Here is a 22735-nt window from a genome sequence, read left to right on the forward strand (position 1 = left end):
TGTGTATTTTATTTGACTGAATATGCACACTCAGTAAACAAAGATATAACATTTTCCTGTAACACACGTAATCAACATAAACTTATATTATGCCTAAGAGATCATGAATGTACACTATAAAACTAATTTAGACATAGTTTTATTATTTTAAAGCTGTTTCTACACACTTCACAGTTCACTAGTTGAAAACCCCAGTTTATAGATACTTAAGCATGTTTTTTAAAAGATTAAAATATTTTATTATATAATTAGATAGATATAGACAACATTATTTTAAAGATAAGTAAAAATTCGTGTCAAAAATCATTATTACAAATGCATGTTCAGCGTAATAACCCCACGCGCACAAATAAAAGAGCAAAAGTAATCCTGTTCTCCTCTGTTGTCATTAAATGGAATATAGCTAAATGATTTACTCTGTTTATGATACGTGTTTGTACAGATTCCTTACTGAGAGTGCAGTACGACCGTGTAATATGAAGAAATGAAATCCGTTCTGTCATATGGGGAAAGAGATAATGATCACCAAAACAATCGCGCGTGGAGTAGTGGGCGGGGTCGATGAGCTTTAGGCAGGGCTCGTGACATCACTGATAATGGTCATATAATCCCCCATAGACGATCACCGAAGTGGAAACGTGTCTTGTTCATCCTTGTTGAAACAACCAGCTTCACCTTTCAGCATGGACATATACGCCAAAGACATTAAGAAACCCAAGCCAGCGTTGTTTTGTAACATAAAGGTAAGTTATTATTGTTTTATGGTTGTTGTTGTTGTTGTTGTTGTTTATAATATTATTACGTTATTGATAATGAGAAAAGATTCATACAATATAGGCTAAATATTAAGTTAATTAGTTTATATAATATATAAATATAATACAAAGTTATTATTTATGTTCACTGTCATTAGTAGACATATTTTTCTAAATTGTTTAATCATTTGTTTAAAGACACTTTAAAAAGCAATTAACAATGCACTTTCCGTTGTTGTTGGTGGTGATGTGACTTGCAGTCATGGTATGTTATATTATTATTTGTGCTGTTTTTATTTTTTATCATTTTTATTGTCTTTGGACTTTGAACATGAACTTTTGTCTTTAATGCTTGTGAGTTCTTAGGGCTTTATGTTTTATTAGTTCACAGTCCTTCAATTAAAAAATCAAATCAAACCTTAATTTAATAATATATAATACTATAAATGTATCAATGAAACCACCAGGACGTTGTGTGCCCAAGCTGTAGGATCATAAAGTCTAGCTGTCTTGCAATCCTTCATCCCGCTTATCAATAGTAAACAGGTTCACTGGATATAGTCATGCAGCTGCTTTATGTCTTTCACACTTGTAAAGCCAGATTGTTTGAAGCCCTGAATGTTTAATTTAAGGTGTTTGACAGCAGAAACAGGTTTCACTGTTTCTGGCTGTCAGTGCAGATAGACTTCTGTCAGTTTGAAGCAGCTGTGGATGAGGAGCCAGTATATCAGATGGCTTGCCAGAAGCGATGCTTAGTTAAAGTACAGCATGAGCTGCATTCATTCAAGTTTTACTCTCATGTGAATGTCTGTGGAATGTAGGGCTATTAGACAAAAAATATGGTTCTGTCATCTCGCATATTATGTCTGTCATGCATTTGACATTTAATTATCTTGTTTTTGTGTTTGGAGATTGTCTGGAGAAAGATCCCCTGACCACAGAGTGTTTTGTCTTACAAAGTGGTGTCAAAACTATTTCAGCTTGGCTTTGCCAGAGATTCATGGATTTATTTGTGATTGATAAAGCTGTTCATTTCTCGCAATAGATCTTGACCATCGTTGCCGTTTATGTACCAAAATAATCTGTTTCTATTTGGATTGATGGCTCTGTCGGATTGAAAAGCCTTCATGTAAACACCTCAATTGATCCAACTGAGCTCGATCTAAATGAAATTTCCATTGTATTGAAAAGGGGTGGTGTAGACCTGAAATAATATAATGAGTAGGGAAAAACTAAGCATGTAAACACTTGCGTCTTCTCAGTAGGATTCAAAAATACCTTGGCCAGAGATCTTATGAACTGGTCAGTGGAGTAGACTGAATATTTACTAAATATTTGCTTAAAAAACTGTATTTAGAGGTGATTGGGGCACTGTTTGAAACACATGAATGCACATGTGAACGAAAATGTGAACCGGATTGCAAAATTTAGGGTTCAGAAAGAGAACTTTCTGAATATTAAATCAGACTGAATTCAATTGGAAATTTGAGCACGTTAATAAACCTATTGTTGCGCTTTCTCAATTTCACAGTGATCAACTCCTATAGTATATCCTGGTGACTGGGAATTATAGAAAATTCCATCTGAGTTTGCCTGGAGTTGAAAAATGCTTTAGAGTCATCATCACTCCACCAAAAGTAATCACCTGTAATCACGGATCACCTGTGACAAACCAGCCCAGAGGTTGTTTGTGTCATATTAAAAGGAGAGAAGAAAATTTGTTCACCTAAGTGTTTCACACCCACTTCAGATCTGTTTTTTGTAATTGTGATAATATTGGCATGTTACAAAAACACTGACCAGAAACAATTCCAATGAATATAGTTGTTTGTAATTATAATAGCTAAGACAGCTTGATATGACACAGATACAGAAGTGTCTGCCTTACGCCGTTGTATGGAATTCCTTTTCGCCCCCTTATTAGGGCACTGACTGTTGTTGTGGTCATTTATTTCTAATGAATGAGAGTACAAGTTTCACAAGAAGCTTCACATACTCTCCAAAATCAAAAAATAGACTACTGGAGATCCAAAGTCATAAGTTGTATGGTTCTTTTGGAAGTTACTGTCCGTTTTTCTTAGGGATGACACACAAATGCACTCAGCTCTTACTTAGATTTTATGTGTTTGCAATAAGGGTGTGAGAGTGTTGCAAGTATGTGTAAATGGATTGAGTATTTGTGTCTGTGTAACCAGCGGAGCAAAGCTGCTCATGTTAAACGGACAGGTTTTGCATACATGTGTTTTGTTCATCAGAATGAGTCAGGCAGTGATGACGTATGTTGAAAGTACGTGTAGAACATGGTGTTCGGTTTACTTGGCCTGTTTACAATCCCCAAAACCCTTTTCAGATTTAAACTCATTTAAATTGACAGGTAATACTGATATATAGCATGGCTTGCTTTTTCACTATTTTGCACATTTTTTGCAATTACACGTTACATAATTCTGTTCTGAAAAAAAGACATTAATATCTCAGCCATTTAGCTACATTATTTTAGACAAATGCGGGCTGGGATTTCAAAATGACGTTTTCTTGAGCTTGTTATTAGAAATTGCAGAGAGGGAATGTCATTTATTTGGGCTACAGGTCATCTTAGAATAAGATTGCACATGTTGACAAAGAAATGAGTAAAATGTTAAGAAAGACTGTTACATTAATCTTGCATTTTTCCATCTATTCCACCATCCACTGATTTGCTGTTGGCAGTATGTAATATTTTCATGCATTTACTCCTTACTGAGAAAAAATATTGTTAGATCTGTATTGCATTAGTGTGGAACAGCTTCTCTAATTTTTGTTTAGTTGATTGCATTGAATCGTTGCTGACTTTTTTGACTCCCATTTGCAAGATTTTCTTTGAAGCCATTCATTGTGAAAAATTGGGAATTCAAACATAGCTATCAAGTTCATCATTTTCTCAGATGTAGACTTGAGAGACGTGATTATTTTGTAGTCATTATGTTTGTCCACTAAATATATTCTTGTAATATTAATAGAATACAGAACTGGACTGTGCTTGTAAAACAGCTCCTGAATGTCCTGTTATTTTTGTAGCTATGGTGCACAGGATGGGCAAAATGATTGGGACGTTGGGCTTGTACTTTTTGGACTGTTTAAGCTTTATATCCTGAGGAAATCCGAAAATGTCTGCTTAATGGCTCCTGTAACACGTGATAGCAGTGCAGAGAAGCATGTAAAACATCAAACATCAAAGTCAGTTCTTCCCCTGATTCTCTTTACTCAGCAGGACTCTTTTTGTGGCACAATAGCTGCTGAGGAGGAGGGAAAATCCAGGTCTGGACAGACGACAGGAACTGCTTTTCAGCACGTTCATTGAATCTTTCATCACTGGTTTTCTATCTGTGGAGTTTGAATCACTCACTGTATGCTAAGAACATTAGGCCTGATCTACAATGTCAGTGCAATTCAAACATCATTAAAATGCTCTGCTGATTCAAAACTAATGACACTCTATCAAAGTCCCCTAAAGGCATGCAAGTTCACTCTGCGGTCATCTCGGTCTTTCTGTGTTGGCAATAGTCAAACAATTTCTACAATCTACTTGAATGGGGAAATCAATTTATACTCACTGAAATCTCTAAATCTGTTTGTCAAGATTACAGTTCAGTCATATAATAAAACTTGTAAACTATTTATTATTTATTTATCCCTTTAACAATGTTGTTTTATTATGCAGTCTTAAAGGGATAGTTCACCCAAAAATTCTCACCCTCAAGCCATCCTAGGTGTATATGACTATCTTCTTTCAGAAGACCACAATCGGAGATATACTTAAAAATATCCTTAGTCCTCCAAGGTTTATAATGGTTGTGAATGGGGGGCCATGTTTTAAAACAAACAAAAAAAATGCATCAATCCATAATCAAAGTAATCCATATGGCTCCCCTATCAGAATAATACCTAATGAAATTAGATGTAATTGATACAACCATTATTTGACGTGCCAAGTTCGTTTCAAAAGGTAGTTTGCTCTATTTTGATCGCTATCGTAGACATCGGTGTTTAAATACTAACTTAAAACTTATATCTCAGTACTTTTGTGATAATGTTAATATTTGTTACACAGAAATAACTAATGTCTGATTCAAAACGGCTCTCTCTGGCTCTGGCAGCACGAACACAGATTTGAACGTTCCGGTATGATTTTGTCAAGACGCGGGAGAATCATTGTCATTAATAAAGTAGGATCGCGTGGGTTCTTGAATCGAGATCGCGATCTTTTTACGATTAATCATGCAGCTCTATTATGAAGTGACAAGAAAACAAAATAACGACTTTATTCAACAATATCTAGTGATTTCAAAACACTGCTTCATGAAGCTTCGAAGCTTTACGAATCTTTTGTTTCGAATCAGTGGTTCGGAGCGTGTATCAAACTGCCAAAGTCATGCCCCCTAGTGGGGAATCATTGAAATTTCGAAACACTTATGACATAACGAAGCCTCGTTTACTGAAATCACGTGACTTTGGCAGTTCGATACACGCTCCGAACCACTGATTCGAAACAAAAAATTCATAAAGCTTCGAAGCTTCATGAAGCAGTGTTGTTTTGAAATCGCCCATCACTAGATGTTGTTGAATAAAGTCGTTATTTTGTTTTTTTGGCGCACAAAAAGTATTCTCATCGCTTCATAACATTAAGGTTGAACCACTGTAGTCACATGAACTGTTTTAAATACGTCTTTAGTAGCTTTCTGAGCATCTGAAAGTGTTAATTATCTTGCTGGCAATGCAGGCCTCACTGAGCCATCGGATTGTATCAAAAATATCTTAATTTGTGTTCCGAAGATGAATGAATGTTTCGAAGATAAACAAAGGTCTTACGGGTGTGGAACGACATGAGGGTGAGTAATTAATGACAGAATTTTCATTTTTGGGTGAACTAACCCTTTAATAAAGGCCTTTTGAAGTGAAGGAATGTGTTTTTGTAAGAAAAATATTCATATTTAAAACTTTATCAATTCAAATAACTAGCTTCTGGCAGACAACCGTACGCACGCTGCGCAAGTTGAAAGAAGATAGTCATATATAATTTACATTTTTGGGTGAACTATCCCTTTAAGAATAAAGGTTCCAAAAGGGGAACCTTTTTTTTTTGTAGCGATGCAATTAAAGATCCATTTTGGATTCTCCCAAGAACCTCTTAAAAGAGAATTTTTTTTTTCTTACTGTGAAGAATATTTCAATAATCTAAAGAACCTTTTGTGCAATGCAATGTTCCATGGATATTAAAGGTTCTTTATAAAATCATCAAAACTCTGGAATCACAAGTATAATTGTGATTAATTTAATTTAGTGGCATTCCCAGTTTCTGTTAATAATACACTATATGACCTTTGAATGTTGTGTTGGACAAGTCAAAAAGGTTGAGAACCACTGTTTACAGACCAATACGATAAAGAATAAATGAAAAGCCTCTATAGAAAAAGTAATTTTCTTTTTTTTCTAATTTCCTAGAATGCGTAAAGCAGCCTGCCAGGGCCTAAATGCATGAGGTAACAGTAGGACAAATGTCTGACAATAATTTTCTCTTACATTTGGCAGGATTGTTTTATTTTAGTTCTTCCAAAATTCCCAAAACGATTCACACATTGCTTCAATACTAAACAGATATTTCAGCATGCTTTGTGCTTACCCAAGGCTATAACATTCATTCACGACGCAGCGAATGATCAAACGCGTGCCAGCTCTGCAAAAGATTTACAACTGCTTGTGGAGAATTATGCATTGATGAACCCGCCAGCTGTAATTTGCGCAGGAACTTATGTCAAGTTATGCTGTATATGTGCTATCGCCCGTACTTTTGTGGCCTAATAGCTGTCAATATAGTAACATGCCCTGATCATAGTACATCTGCTATACCTGAGGGACACATATTGAGTAATGGCCTCTGGAGAAAGATTGCTCACAGTGTTGATTTATCAGAGAGTCTTGAAAAAACAACAAAAAAGAGAGATCTGCTCAAGCTTCCCTGTAACATTATACGTGAAAGGATTCAGACATGGCTGCTGCGTGTCGAGTAATTCAAGCTGAACCGAATGTGGAACTGCCACTGGGGCAGAAAGAGGCACAGAGCTGCCATTCAAACGTCTAACAAAGGAATTTAGTTGGGCTGCTTGAGTGGACACAGCCTATCAAAATATTTCTGTAATTAAAAGCCCATTCCCTGAAAAACAAGAAAGAAATTGTAGCAACTGTGTCAAAAGCACTATTATGTGTGCTAACAAACCACAAAGCCGAAGATTTAATGGGAGCATTAGCTGTTCTAGAAGCCATCGAAAAGCATAGTGCTTTGGCCTGAAATTGAGAGCTGGCGGCGAGCAAAGGAGAGGGATTTATGTCTTGTGTCTGTTTAGGAGCAAGGGAGAGGGATTTATGTCTTGTATTTGTTTAGGAAATCCAGTCCAGATCTCTACATGCCCCATCAGATTGCTTCATACCTCTGAAAACTTTCCTCTACTTGTGCTCATGACGTCTTGGGCACAAAAAAGCTTTATATGATATGGGAGCAGCTGTGTCTTTCTCAAACACACAAACAGGGAAACGTTCCAAATTTATGATCCTTTATCTCCACTGCATTTATGGCTTATCATCAGGAGCCTCACTCAAGAGAGGTGAAAAAATGCTGCTAACTCTCTAGACAAACATGAAAATCAGATCATTTGCCAACCAGCACAGCAAGTGAATATGGCTATAGCTTTGTGCTCAGCCTTTTCTTTTTCTTTTTTTTTAGTGCGTATGCATCTCTTAAAGCATGTTATGAAACATGTTATCTCTACTCAAATACTTCATGTATGATGAACTAAAGGCCAATTCACGCACTGCACAGACAGATGCAGACCAATACCGACAGTGACCAAATTATAGCATATCACTTCTCAGAAATTCTAATTCCAATTCAGCCTGTTTAATCACCGAAAACAAGCTCTGATAGATGCCAACAAACTGTGACAGGGGTAACACACTGATCCGGCAAAACCTGATAAAGGGGCTGTCTGTTTGTCTGCTGTTTTCACCAGAAATTTGAGTTATGACATAACATGACAGACATAAAAGATAAAACATGCCAGGTACGTTCATAATTAGATCTATAACATGCATTTACAAAATAGCTAGGATGAATTTTCATTTCAGGTTGACTCTAAGAATGGTAGAACTTCTTTCTAGGCTTTGAAAATATATAGAACAGTGTCACATAGTATCACATCCTAATGGAAAGCAGACACACCGCTGCTCTGGTTTTCCATTTTATGAACCGCTTTTGTTTTATCACTTATTTGCACAATGAGGAGCTTTTAAGGCAACGGCAGCTTTTAATAGCTGAATTAAAACAGCAGTGTAGATCTTGAAGGTGATTTTAAAAGCTCTATGTTTAGTTTAACCTATGTTACCTTTTCCCTATTTATGAGGTGAACTCAAATATATTGTGAAATCAGTGTGGTTAACCTGCATGTTCTGAGGTGAGGCAGTGAAGATCAAAGTCCCAGATCTCACTGTCTGCAGAGATTTGGAAGGGAACTCTAAATTTAGGGAGTTGTTGTTTAGCTCCAGACGTGCTTTTTCAAACAACTCCCATGTGACGCTGTAACATCATACTGATGAATGCACTTGCTCAGTCAGATCATAGAACACCAGGAGGAGAATGTTTAGTACAACTGATAATTATAATGGATGCACTGTAGTCATAACCCGTATGTCTGACAGTTCTTGTACACTTTCTTGCTCTGTCTTCCTGTAGATCTTCGTGTTGTGTCATGGCCTGCTCCAGCTCACTCAGCTCCTATATAGCTCTTACTTCAAGAGCACCATCACTACAATCGAGAGACGCTATGGCCTGGACAGCCTCTCCTCAGGAACCATCTCTTCCCTCCATGAGGTATACAGATCATTCCATACAGTCTTTCAAAGGGTCATCTATGGCTTGCTTAAGTGGAACCATTGAAACTCTACAAGTGTATTTATATTTATTTTTAGATTATACATTTAAGAGTGTTAAATTATTAGTGTTTCAAATATTAACTTTAAAGGGTTAGTTCACCCAAAAATGAAAATTCTGTCATTTATTACTCACCCTCATTTTGTTCTACACCCGTAAGACCTTCGTTCATCTTCAGAACACAAATTAAGATATTTTTGATAAAATCCGATGGCTCAGTGAGGCCTCTATTGCCAGCAAGATAATTAACACTTTCAGATACCCAGAAAGCTACTAAAAACATTCAAAACAGTTCATGTGAGTACAGTGGTTCAACCTTAATATTATAAAGCTACAAGAATACTTTTTGTGCGCCAAAAAATTAACGACTTCTCAACAATATCTAGTGATGGCCGACTGCTTCGAAGCTTTATGAATCTTTTGTTTCAAATCAGTGGTTCGGATCGCGTATCAAACTGCCAAAGTCACGTGAACTATTGAAATTTCGAAACACTTACGACATAACGAAGCCTTGTTTACTGAAATCACGTGACTTTAGTGCTACGAACCACTGATTTGAAACAAAAGATTCGTAAAGCTTCGAAGCAGTGTTTTGAAATCGGCCATCACTTGATATTGTTGAAAAGTCATTATTTTGTTTTTCCGTGCACAAAAAGTATTCTTGTCGCCTTATAATATTAAAGTTGAACCACTGTACTCACATGAACTGTTTTAAGTGAGTGTTAAATGACAGCAAAGGTCATCTAAATGTAGAAATAAGGGAAATTAGCATGTGCAACAGACGGTCACCGTGATTTTGCCAAGTAAGACATGTTCCTGGATCAACATATTTTCAACACACATTCCAGTCTGAAAATTTTGTCTTAACCCTATTCCTACCCCTAAACCTAATCCTACCCGTTAACTCATCCCTAAAATCAGAGGGGAAAGATACATGAATAACATTGATGTAGAAGCACCTAACCCTGGTTGCAAGCCTAAACTTGACATAAATGGTAAACTTGTCCCTCAAATCTGATTGGTTGATTGGAATGTTGTTCCAGGATCAACAAAGATGTTGATCCAAGAACATGTCTTACTTGGCAAAATCACGGTGACCTGCAAGGGACACATGTCTCAAATACTGGCTAGTAACCAAAATTGTACTCTTATTATGTGAATCCCTAATTATGTCATATATATGGTATTTTTTATGAAAATAAATAATGTTTTAACTTAAAACAGTCAACCCTGCTGAAAAGTAATGAAAATGTTCTTCATGGTTTTAGTTTTAGATACGATAACAACCAACATGGTCTTTCTGAAGTGGCTGGATGTTTAGAGAAGTCTAAGCTAGTAGTTAAGAAGCCTTGTACACCACATCCAAAACAAAACATACAGATGACTATACTACATATGCTGGTATTTTCTACATGGAACGGGCTTAATACTGTAGGATAATCTACAAAACATCAAAAACATCCTGCTGTTGTCAGGATCCTGGTGTATTGTATAAATGCAATAAGAAAACATACAGGCTGCTTTATGTGACTTGTTTTTCTGCTTTTTCTATTTAGGTAGGGAACACAGTGCTGATAGTGTTTGTCAGTTACATGGGTAGTCGGGTTCATCGACCTCGATTCATTGGACTGGGTGGCCTGCTAATGGCGATAAGTGCCATGATCTTAGCTGTACCTCACTTCCTGTCCCAGCCCTACACCTTTGACTCTGTCCTGCATGGTAAGTGTCATTCAGGCCATTAGCATCCATATTTATCTCATTGAAACCAATTAAAGGGAATTTTACAAAGCGTTAAGTTATTTGGAAAATGTACACATCTGTTGGAATGAGCTCTGCAGTTTCTCCCCATTTTCTGTCTTAGTTTGTTTTTATGCATGTTCATATTGTTTCATGCCCTGAGTAGAGGATCTTAGACTCTAAGCTCATCAAAATGATACTATCATCATATTCATTTAAAAAGGCTCAGGACACTTTGAAGAAAACCAGACACAACAAAGAGGGGATCTAAAATAACACAGCTGAATGATAAACATCAGCTTAGACATAACAGGGTAGGCAGGTCTACAGGAAGTTGCTGCCGAGAGACTCCATTTTGGCCCTAGTCTCCCTTCTTAGACAGGGTTTAGCATTAGGTTGGGGAAAAAACATGAAGAAATAAATGGATTGAGGTTGAAGAGGGAGAGGATATAGAGAAAAAGGGAAAGAGATTAGGACAAAGGAGTGGAGGGATACTGTAGAGATAAGACTGCCTGATTGATCAGAAAAGAAAAGAAATAGAAAAAGGAATTTACTCCAAGAGATAATGGTTATCTCCCTAAACTTCCTTAGACTTTTATTTTTGCTTCATTCTCTCACTTACCCTATTCTACCTGCAGATACTGTCATTTGGCCTAACATTACAATGTTATGCAAAGGTTGAAGGAAACTTACACAAGTCTTTAAAGCCATGTTTTCCATGTTTTTGTTTTTTTCATTAACTCACCCTCATGTTATTTCAAACCTGTATGCCTTTCTTTCTTCTGTGAAAAAGAAATGTACTGTAGAGTGTCCAAGCTGCTTTTTGCATACAGTAAAAGTGAATGGTGTCTATGGTTGTTTTTGGTTTATGCTCAACAAACTTCTGTATTCTGTAAAACAGGTTGCATCGCTTCCGGTTAAGGTCTTTTGTATGTGCTTTGTTAAATATAGAGCTGTTTTACTCAAGATACCAAGCAAAGATGAGCATAACTGATCTCCACTGCATATGCAGATTATGTAAAATATTTAAATCAAATAAAATGCTAACAATAAAAAGAACTAGCTAGCTTAGCTGATTGCCTTAAAAGTTTTTTAAACTTAAACCTGTTTTCCTGTTTGTTCATGTGACATTCTGCATAAAGCCAATTGTGTGAACAAGAGCAGCTTGGACATTTTACTAAATATCTCAGTTTGTGTTAATGAAAGTTTGAAACAACATGAGGTGAGTAAATGATTTTATTTAACCTTCAGTAGCACCTTCACCCCTCATGTTTTAAGTGAAAAATGTGGACCATAGGTATTTTGTCTTCATCATTCCAGTAAACATTTATAAATGTTACTAAACACAAATATCTGGGTGGCTGATGTGACTGATAGTTGTTTGGATGAACGTGTTATATTTCTGTGTTTTAATTCAACAGCGAGCAGACAGGACATGTGTGATGTGCGTGGGAATTCAACTGGTGCCGAGTCTTGTGGTCAGGAGGATTCACGGAAGCTTGTGGACACCAGTAAATTCTGGGTGTTAATGGCTACGGCCCAACTGCTTTTCGGAATCGGTTCTGTCCCCATCCAACCTTTTGGCATATCTTATATAGATGACTTTGCAGGGGCTGGGAATTCACCTCTCTATATTGGTACGTTTAGGTTTTTATTAGTAGGTTTAGTTTCATAATGTTCATTGAAAGAACTGTAAAGATTATTGACATTCCTGTTGTTGTATGTTGCAGCTATTCTCTTTGCTTTGTCAGTGTTTGGGCCTTCCTTTGGATTCCTCTTAGGCTCTGTGGTTTTGCGTATTTATGTGGATGTGGACAGATCCAGCACAGGTTTGTTTACAGCAAAAATGTATTCTTTTTCTTGATGTTACTGTTAAAGGATTACTTCACTTTAAAATGAAAATTACACCATGATTTACTCACCCTCAAGCCATCATAGGTGTATACGACTTTGTTCTTTCATACAAATACAATCGGAGTTATATAATCACCATGACGCTCCAAAGCTTTATAATGGCAGTGCACAGAAACCACCTGTTTGAAGATCAAAAAAGTGCATCCATCCATCATAAACGTACTCCACACAGCTCTGGGGGGTTAATAAAGGCCTTCTGAAGCAAAGCGATGTGTTTGTGTAAGAAAAATAGTCATGTTTAACATGTTATAAAGTAAAATAACTAGTTTCCGCCAGACCACCTTCCATATTAAACTTACAAATAAAGCTTGTTTTGTAAGTTGAGTACGGACGGTGTAGAATGTAGCATTTTGAACTGCGAGAGGCGTTACACTTTCTTCGCAAGTTGAATACGGAAGGCGGTCTGGTGGAATCTAGTTATTTTACTTTATAACGTGTTAAATATGGATATTTTTCTTACACAAATGCATCGTCTTACTTCAGAAGATGTTAATAACCCCCCAGAGCCGTGTGGATTACGTTTATGATGGATGGAAGCAATTTCTTGAGTTTCAAACAGGTGTTTTCCTTGCACTGCCATTATAAATCTTGGAAGCATCAGGGTAATTATTAATATAACTCTGATTGTATTTGTATGAAAGAAGAAAGTCATATACACATAGGATGGCTTGAGGGTGAATAAATCATGGGGTAATTTTCATTTTAAAGTGAACTAATCCTTTAATTGTAGACAGCTGCAGTGTTACATCCAGTTTCTTTCCTCTAGGGGAGGCATTGGAATTGACCCCCTCTGACCCTCGCTGGGTTGGTGCATGGTGGATGGGTCTGCTCATCACTGCTGGAGGTCTAGCTCTCACCTCAATCCCTTACTTCTTCTTCCCCAAATCGCTTCATGTAGAGAAGGTCAGTCATGGTTTTGTTTTAATGACAAATGAACACTTCTATGGCACTGATTTTTGAAACACGGGAAAAAACTTTTTGCACTTTTTAATCAGGGCGAGTTGCTATAATGTTCTTAATACAAATGTAGCATTTTACTCATTTAAACAGATGCTGTTCGAAGCTACACAGAGAAGCTTCCTATAATCTCTCCACCATATGGCACCTTCATTTAAAAAAAAAAAAAAAGAAGAATTCATAATAACTGTTTTCTATTTTTGACATATTTTAAAATGTGATTTATCCCTGTGACGGTCAAGGTTCATTTTCAGCATCGTTACTCCAGTCTTCAGTGTAACATGATCACTCAGAAATCATTCTAATATGCTAATTAGAAAGTCTTCTTTTGCAGTCTTTTGAACTGGATGGTGACATCATGAAAGAAGACCCCAAGAAGTCTGAAAGCTCCATGCTGGATTTCTTTAAAAGTGAGTCCACTCTAACAGGTTCATTATGCAATGTAGCCAATTAGAATAAGTATAGTAAGACCATTTTATTAGTATAGTAATAGCCATTCAAATAGCTTACGTACAGTTATAAACATAGTTGACTAGGGTAATTGAAAATAAAATAAATTGAAAAAAGTATAATCAATCAATCAGAACAAATATTTCTGCAGTTCTGTTGATGAGGCATACGTGTGCTGTTTGTCTGTCTCTTGAGTCATACAGCATGCTTAGGTTTTTACTGTAACATGATCTGACAAGTTCTTATGAATATAACTGCCTCCAGGGCATGATTTGTAAGAAGCTGGTTTACGCATGATCGTGTCTTCATTCATGTGTACTCAGGGCAAAACGGATTTCCTGCCATACACTCATATATATGAGTGTACGGCAGGAAATCCGTTTATATAAACTTTTCATAAATTAATGAATGAAAGTAATATGTAAACATCTGTTTCCTTCTCTTGTGGTCTATCTGGGTTTTTGCAGTGTTCCCTAAGATGTTCGTCAGACTGTTGCTAAGTCCTATTTTTATGCTGCTGGTTCTGACCCAGTGCTGTTTCTCCTCTGTGATCGCTGGACTTGCCACCTTCCTCAACAAGTTCCTGGAGCGCCAGTACAGTGCCACTGCAGCCTACAGCAGCCTTCTTATTGGTCAGCCAACATATCATAATAGATTTCATTATATATGAGTACAGTTTTAAGAGAAATGTCACCCTAGTCTCATTGACATTGCTGTGTACAGTATACAGTGCATCCTGAAAGTATTCACAGCGCTTCACTTTTTCCACATTTTGTTATGTTACAGCCTTATTCCAAAATGGATTAAATTCATTATTTTCCTCAAAATTCTACAAATAATACCCCATAATGACAATGTAAAAAAAAGTTTGTTTGAAATCTTTTCAAATTTATTAAAATAAATAAATAAATAAATAAATAAATTATATATATATATATATATATCGGTGCACAGTCATTTTCAGATCTCTCCAGAGATGTTCAATCGGGTTCAAGTCTGGGCTCTGGCTGGGCCACTCAAGGACATTCACAGAGTTGTCCCGCAGCCACTCCTTTGTTATCTTGGCTGTGTGCTTAGGGTCGTTGTCCCGTTGGAAGATGAACCTTTGCCCCAGTCTGAGGTCCAGAGCGCTCTGGAGCAGGTTTTATCAAGGATGTTTCTATACATTGCTGCATTCATCTTTCCCTCGATCCTGACTAGTCTCCAAGTTCCTGCTGCTGAAAAACATCCCCACAGCATGATGCTGCCACCACCATGCTTCACTGTAGGGATGGTATTGGTCAGGTGATGAGCAGTGCCTGGTTTCCTCCAGACATGACGCTTGCTATTCAGGCCAAAGAGTTCATTCTTTGTTTCATCAGACCAGAGAATTTTGTTTCTCATGGTCTGAGAGTCCTTCGGGTGCCTTTTGGCAAACTCCAGTAGGGATGTCATGTGCCTTTTACTGAGGAGTGGCTTCCATCTGGCCACGCTACCATACAGGCCTGATTGGTGGAGTGCTGCAGAGATGGTTGTTTTTCTGGAAGGTTCTCCTCTCTCCACAGAGAAACACTGGATCTCAGTCAGAGTGACCATCGGGTTCTTGGTCACCTCCCTGACTAAGGCCCTTCTCCCCTGACTAAGGCCCACTCTAGGAAGAGTCCTGGTGGTTCCAAACTTCTTCCATTTACGGATGATGGAGGCCACTGTACTCATTGGGACCTTCAATGCTGCAGAAATTTTTCTGTACCCTTCCCCAGATCTGTGGTTTGATACAATCCTGTCTCAGAGGTCTACAGACAATTCCTTGGACTTCATGGCTTGGTTTGTGCTCTGACATACACTGTTAACTGTAGGACCTTATATAGACAGGTGTGTGCCTTTCTAAATCATGTCCACTGAATTTACCACAGGTGGACTCCAATCAAGTTGTAGAAACATTTCAAGGATGATCAGTGAAAACAGGATGCACCTGAGCTCAATTTTGAGTGTCATGGCAAAGGCTGTGAATACTTATGTACATGTGATTTTTTTTGTTTTTTATTTGTAATAGATTTGCAAAGATTTCAAACAAACTTCTTTCACATTGTCATTATGGGGTATTGTTTGTAGAACTTTGAGGAAAATAATTAATTTAATCCCTGTTGGAATAAGGGCTATAACATAACAAAATGTGGAAAAAGTGAAGCGTTGTGAATACTTTCCGGATGCACTGTATGTAGCTAAAACATGGCATAGTCCCTGTGATTTTATACTGAGAAAGATCCCTTATGAAAATATCTGTGAATGAATGTTTGTTTTCTCTCAGGTGCTTTAAACCTGCCATCCGTTGCCGTGGGGATGTTGCTTGGGGGTCTGATTATGAAACGCTGGGGTTTGTCATTCAGAGCCATTCCACGTTTCTCTGTTGTAATGCTCACCATCTCTGTCTCCTGCTGTGTGCCTCTCTTCTTCATGGGCTGCCCCACACAAGATGTTGCTGGTGTTTATCCCAAAACATCTAATGCCACCAATGGGTGAGTTTCACAGGATGCGCTTTTGATTTATTGAGGAAATGTTTTTTACAATCTAGATAGAGTTAACAAATCAATACAAAATGCATAAATAGATAAATAAATTAGATAAATCTATAAAAAATTTTAGTCTGGCCTGCTTAGGTGAGGAACCACCAAACAGACAGTTCTCATTTGTTTGATTGCTTTCATGTTGATTGGAATTTTCTCTGTTCAGTTAATTAACTATCAGAAGACTGAATGCACAGACAGTCCCTGAGTTTAACTGCCTGTCTTCTGACAGTTATATGTATAAGAGTGTAGTAATGTCTCTTCTATAAATAGGGCCAGTTAAAGACAGCAGGTTCTCACAGACCCTGAAAACACTGTTAAGATACTCTGCTCTTTGTCTTCTGCCAGTGTTTGGATTCAGACCATTGTGTTAGTGAAAGATTGTATCTTTGGGTTCAGAACAACTTCCAGTGAAAATGCTGTATAATCTGTTGAAGTAGTTCCGACACTTAAACACTCAAAATACCTTGTCCTGCATATCTGATCATTTTCACTGTGCCAATTGGGAGGAAAGGAAAAGTTTGTTTCTCTTGTCTAGAACACTATGCGTCCAAATGGGAGCTCAAGTGATTTGACTATGTGCCATAAACTTTATGAACATACTACTATTATTGTCATTGTAAAAACAATTGTAAGTTTAAACATACCCTGTGACTGTGTTCTGGATGTTTAAGGAATAGTTCACCCAAAAAAGAAAATTCTGTCATTGTTTACTTAACTCATGTTGTTCCAAGGCCTTATTCATTCTTCCATGGAACACAAAAGATGACATACATTTATGATGAATGAGAACTGGAGATTTTAACCTTCAAAAAGGACAAAAAAGCAGCATAAAGGTATCATGAAAATATGTAAGCAATAAGGTACGAGTGGCTGTGCTGTAGCTGTGACTTATTCACGACACAGCACTAGCCTCGAGTACCTTATTGCTTTTATAAAATGGTTATCACACAATACAAATATTAAAGCCAGAAATATGTATCAATGCAACTTTCATGAAGTAAACTTTTTCTAAAAGCCTTCCTTCCTCCGGAAAAAATGAACAGCAAGAGAAGTTACATTATTACGCCATTAGATGGTGGCAAAGACTGTCTTTATGAGTGTATCAGTCAGTAGCGAAGACTTTTACTTTGAAAAGACTGAATTGTTGTGAACACGGAACAAGACGCAACTGGCTGTTAGTCACGGTAAAACCCCTTAAATGTTAAAAGGACAAGATAACACGTTGGACATTTAACGTTAAACAGATTTTTTATTATGAACATAGAACTGACCTGAAGGAAAATGCTAAATCTGAATGCAGGTAATAAACTCGCTCACTCGAACTTTTTCTCACAACACTCTTCTACATAACACTGTAAGCTTCAATGAACAATATCAACTAAGAACATAGTTTATGTTGTTAAGAGTGGTTGCTAAGGGTGTTGTGTAGTGATACACAGAACCGTTGTGTGAAGCGGTCATAGCCGTGTTTTATCGTGAATAAAACACGGCTATTGACCAATCAGAATCAAGGAACTAACCGTTTTATAAAATAACAGTAGTCCATACCACCTGTGTGCTATATTCCAATCTTCTGAAGCTATACAATAGCATTGTGTGATGAACAATATGAAATTTTCTTCCAGTCTAGTGAGTTCCCCAATATGACTGGATCATTGAGTCAGTGAGCTAAATTTGGGAACCGGATCAGAGCGATTCATGAACAAATCATTCAGATCAGTTTCATAAACTCTATCAACAAATTCATAGAAAAGAACCGACTAAAATTAACAGTTTTTTCATCAATCGTACATCACTACTTTTCATGAACATGCTAAGAAAAGGAACATGCTGAGGATGTCAATATTTTCAGTTAATAATGACTTAAAAAACTATATTTAAGAATATATACAGTATGTGGAGCATGTTTATGGTGCTTGTTTTATTTTAGAATTTTGAAGCTTGACAGCCCCAGTTCGCATTCATTTTTACTATATTCAAAAGTGTGAGCATAATCAAAGTCCCTTTAAGACAGGTCATTTCACTCGGCATGCAAGTGCAGCTCCTATCTCTTTGAATGGGGAAACATCAAATTCTCCTAAGCTGTTTGCCAAGCTTTCGATTAAATTTTATATTTGAAATTACCAATGAAATCTGACAAAAACTGTTTCATAAATTTTGTTTCTAAACGCTCGAATCATGACAAAAAAACTATTTTTCTGGCTGGATCAAGCTAATGCGCATGCGCAGTCCTAAAGCGCGCGTCTCTTGTCTCTCATTTCGGAGGCGCGAGTCTGACTGTTTCTATAGGAACCGGAGCTTCTAACTGCCGCTGCAATGACGCGATGACTTTACCAATCGGTGATTGGCTCTTATTTAGAAGGCGGGACTTATTCCGCCATATTGCGCGCTGCACTTTCTCCCATTCAAAACAATATGAGTGACGCGTCTTGTGTTATTCTAGTCTTTGGCATAATGTTTGTCAAAAAAATTGTCCTTTTGTGTTCTAACCTTACAGGTTTGGAATGACATGATGTTGAGTAATGACAGAATGTTTAAGTGAACTAAGTGCAAGTAAAGGCTAAACTGTGTTATTTTATGCCCAGCAGGCTTTTTCTGTCCTGTAGCGCAAACTGCTCATGTCCCAGCAGCACCTTTAACCCAGTGTGTGGGGAAAACAACATTGAGTACATCTCACCCTGCCATGCTGGGTGCAAAAACTTCACCATGGATCCCAAGAACCCATACAGAGTCCAGGTAAATAATTCTGACAAAACAGAACATATTTCATGTCCTAAAAATGCCATCTCAAGCCAGAGATCTAGCAGGGTCACTGCATGCATAGATCTATCCATTTAGACCTTTATTTAGCTCATTACTGGAGCTGGATAGCAGCTCATTATGAGTCTCTGCTGTACCAGCGACACTGAGCAAATGACCAGTCATGGTCTGTTAGCGATCAATGGGTTGAGTCAAATCAATCGCTAATTAGTAATACTTCCTGGAGGAAGTGCTTTGGGGACTCAGAACAACTTTAGAGTGTTAAAGCTTCTGTATAATTGCCCAGCAAGAGACTAACAGGAGCAGCTAATGATGAATTATTCTGTATGACACAGCACATATCATACCAAGAAGCTATTATAGTAAGAAATAGACTTTGTTCTGGACTCCCATGCTGGTTGAATTTGATCAAAACAGGCAATGGAAGACACTGTGTCATTAGAAGTCAATGGAGCACAAGAAAACATTATAAAATAAGTGTTAGTATTAGCGGCATCTAATGAAACACTTTTAATTGTTGTTCTCTTTAGAATTATAGTATCCTTATAGCAATCACTTGTAATGATGTTTGTAATGAAGATACGCAGTAATGCAGGGGTTCTCAACTGGTTTTGCTAACGCAAAATGTACCATACAAATTTAAAATTATTAATAATTGCATTATTGGTTTGTCATTTTATTATGTGACAAACCATGTTTATCCTTATTATATGTGAACCTGTATTTATTGAAGTCTGGGTCAGATTTTATTTTACCTTGTGTAGTTTTGTTTTTGCACAGTTGCACAGTTAAAATTATAAAAAATTATTTTATGTTTTGTTATCTTATTTTATTTTATTTTTCCTGCTGTCTGTGACTATCAGAACAGATCTGCAGACAATTGTTGTTTCAACTAGGAGAGAAATAATTGGGTTGACCAATATTTTTCACTTAATCAGGTTGATAAACACAGCACTCAAGTTCATATTGACAAACCATATCATAATAACATCCACTACCTCTTTGACCTCTTACAGACTTATAATAACTGCCAGTGTATTCCTGCTATGGGCAATGCCAAGCCTGGCCCTTGTGCCAACGCCTGCCCTCACTATCTCCTGCCCGTAATGCTCCTCATATCTCTGGCCGGACTTATTGCCAGCCTAACACACAACCCTATCTACATGATGGTGCTGAGGTGAGAAACACAACATTGCATTCAGTGCGAAAACTTACAATGTTATTGTATTTTATTTTATCTCATCGTATTTCACTCATTCTGTCTTTACTTATAGGACAGTTCCTCCAGAAGAGAAGTCGTTTGCCATAGGGGTTCAGTTTCTGCTTCTGAGAGTTCTGAGTAAGTAAATTACCAAAATGTGACCCTGGACCACAAAAACCAGTCATAAGTCACGTGGGTATATTTGTAGCAATACCCAACAATACACTGTATGGGTCAAAATAATCGATTTTTCTTTTATGTCAAAAATCATTAAGATATTAAGTAAAGATCATGTTCCAGGAACATATTTTGTAAATTTACTACTGTAAATATATATAAAAATATTTGTGGATATGCATTGCTAAGGACTACATTTGGACAACTTTAAAGGCGATTTTCTCAATATTTTGATTTGATTTTATTTGATTTATTTTTTTTGCACCCTCAGATTCCATCTCGGCCTTAATTTTCATTTTTACAAAGTTGACTCTCATGACTGGTATTGTGGTCCAGGGTCACAAATACATTTTTACTTTTATTTATTTAAATGTTTTCATGAGTTTTCTTTTCCTTGATTTTTCCTCAAAACAAAATAATTGATAATTCACATAGAGAAAGTGGTCAGGATAAATCACCATTTAAATGATTCTAACATGAGGACACTTTCCTGGAAAAAAACAACAACAACAACAAAAAAAATAGGTGTCTAAATTGTGCAAGTGCAATTGCAATTCTGTAAGTACTATACGCCCCCTTGTGGTGATATAATGACATAGTTACTGTATAAGGGGTACCAATTACAACAACAATATTATTACAAACTATCTATGCTTATTTAGTATTTTAGTGCATAGCAATATATATTTATTTAAATTTGTAGTAAAATTATTATTTTTTTCTCTCTTTCTCTTTGCTTAGCCTGGCTGCCAGCTCCAGCTCTGTTCGGGACAACCATAGACTCCACATGTATCTGGTGGAAAACGGCTTGTGGAAAAAAGCAAGGATGTGGTTACTATGACAACAACCTTCTTAGAAACAGGTAAGGATATGTTCCCTTTTGACCTAAATACATTATAAAGGTACATTTGTGTCAAAACTTCTAGATTTTGAATTTAGTAAGTTTAAACACGCATACTCCGCATATATTCAGCAACACAAGACTAAAAATAGAAATTAAATGATGCTAATTAGTGTTAATTGACTAATTACTAGCACTGATGGTGATCATGATGACTTGTTGCAGGTATCTAGGGCTTCAGGTGGGCTATAAGACATTAGGCATTGCACTCCTGGCATTTATTGGCTGGAAAATGCACCGGACCAGAGAGTACAGCTTAGAGAAAAGGCCAGAGGGACCCCTGTGATGCCTCAACTCTGCTTAGCCTATTGGATCTCACTTTTGAGAACCTTCTCAGAGAGTTGAGCCCCTGGATATTTCTCCTTCCAACACCTGGCGGAAAATCTGATTAATTCAGTTTGGATATTTCTCAAGTTGTGCACTTAGTAGCTGCTTGAGTATTTATTCCCCCCCTGCATGCAAGGAGGGTCATAACTGGACAGATTCAGGGACTTCTCACCTCTGCAGTTATTTTGGTATTAATAAATATGTATAGTAACTCAAAACAATTAATCATAATCTTTGGTTAATATGCAATTGAATCATGATTCAAAATGGTTGAAAATTGTATTGTTATTTCCCCCCCCATATATCTTCTGTTCTATTTGAAGACTATGTGAAGGATGTGGAATGCTCTGTATCCTCAAGTGCACACAGATACACAAGTGTGTCGAATATCAAACTATGTGCGACTTGAGGTGTGTAGCTTCAAATAACGATAGTAGCCTGAGCACATTTAAAATGTTACTTTCAAATGTGAAGACGTTTAAAACTAGGCATTAAGATAGATGTTTGTAAAATATATTTTTATACCTGATATTGCTGTTTTATTATAATCTTTGTTCGTATTGTTTTGTTACGGTTTATAATACAAATGACAAAATGCTTTTCTGTAATGAATCGTGACTCTGATAAACTTTTTATTATGCAATATGTAACGTTTATTTACCAATGTATAAGTTATTTCAAATATAAAATTTGTTCACAAATTGTTGCTCTTTTTTTACATTTTGCTATTTGCCTGATGTTTATGAAAGCCCATTTCTTCCACAAAAGAAAAAAAACATGATTTAGTGAATGATAAACATAATTTTATTTTAAATTATTGCTTAAAATGACCAACAAAATCGAGTTTTTTATTTTTAAAAAATCTAATAATATGACTTTTTGTCATAATTTTGACCTTTTGTCTCATAATGGTTTAGTATCTCACCATTTCTACTTTTTGTCATAATTCTGACATTTTATCTCATAATTATGCCTGAATATTTCATAAATTCAATTTTTTGTCTCATAATTACAACTGTTTATGTCAAGAAAGTCATAATTATGTTTTAG

The 22735-nt window shown here is 36.7% G+C and overlaps 1 protein-coding gene across 2 annotated transcripts; it reads left to right on the top strand.

Annotated features, from left to right (window-relative positions):
- Nucleotides 1-599: 599 nt before the first annotated feature.
- Nucleotides 600-22386, top strand: slco2a1 (solute carrier organic anion transporter family, member 2A1). 2 transcript variants are annotated; one of them, XM_051897823.1, is made up of 14 exons: nt 600-743; nt 8518-8655; nt 10272-10434; nt 11874-12089; nt 12183-12281; nt 13133-13269; nt 13658-13733; nt 14241-14405; nt 16061-16268; nt 18905-19055; nt 20096-20256; nt 20354-20418; nt 21199-21319; nt 21524-22386. In XM_051897823.1, exons 1-14 carry the CDS (start codon nt 684-686, stop codon nt 21642-21644), a joined length of 1881 nt encoding a protein of 626 aa, XP_051753783.1. In that variant the 5' UTR covers nt 600-683; the 3' UTR covers nt 21645-22386. The 2 variants fall into 2 exon arrangements, with proteins under 2 accessions (XP_051753783.1, XP_051753782.1); XM_051897822.1 differs by having other exon boundaries at nt 619-743; nt 18908-19055.
- Nucleotides 22387-22735: the final 349 nt, after the last annotated feature.

Source organism: Ctenopharyngodon idella, chromosome 6 (assembly GCF_019924925.1).
Source record: "Ctenopharyngodon idella isolate HZGC_01 chromosome 6, HZGC01, whole genome shotgun sequence".
Classification (NCBI taxonomy): domain Eukaryota; kingdom Metazoa; phylum Chordata; class Actinopteri; order Cypriniformes; family Xenocyprididae; genus Ctenopharyngodon; species Ctenopharyngodon idella.

Coding starts and splice junctions, on each gene's coding strand:
- slco2a1 (XM_051897823.1), top strand. CDS start 684: ATGGACATATACGCCAAAGACATTAAGAAACCCAAGCCAGCGTTGTTT. Junction 13,270..13,657: donor AATCGCTTCATGTAGAGAAG/GTCAGTCATGGT, acceptor CTTCTTTTGCAG/TCTTTTGAACTGGATGGTGA. Junction 21,320..21,523: donor AACAACCTTCTTAGAAACAG/GTAAGGATATGT, acceptor GACTTGTTGCAG/GTATCTAGGGCTTCAGGTGG.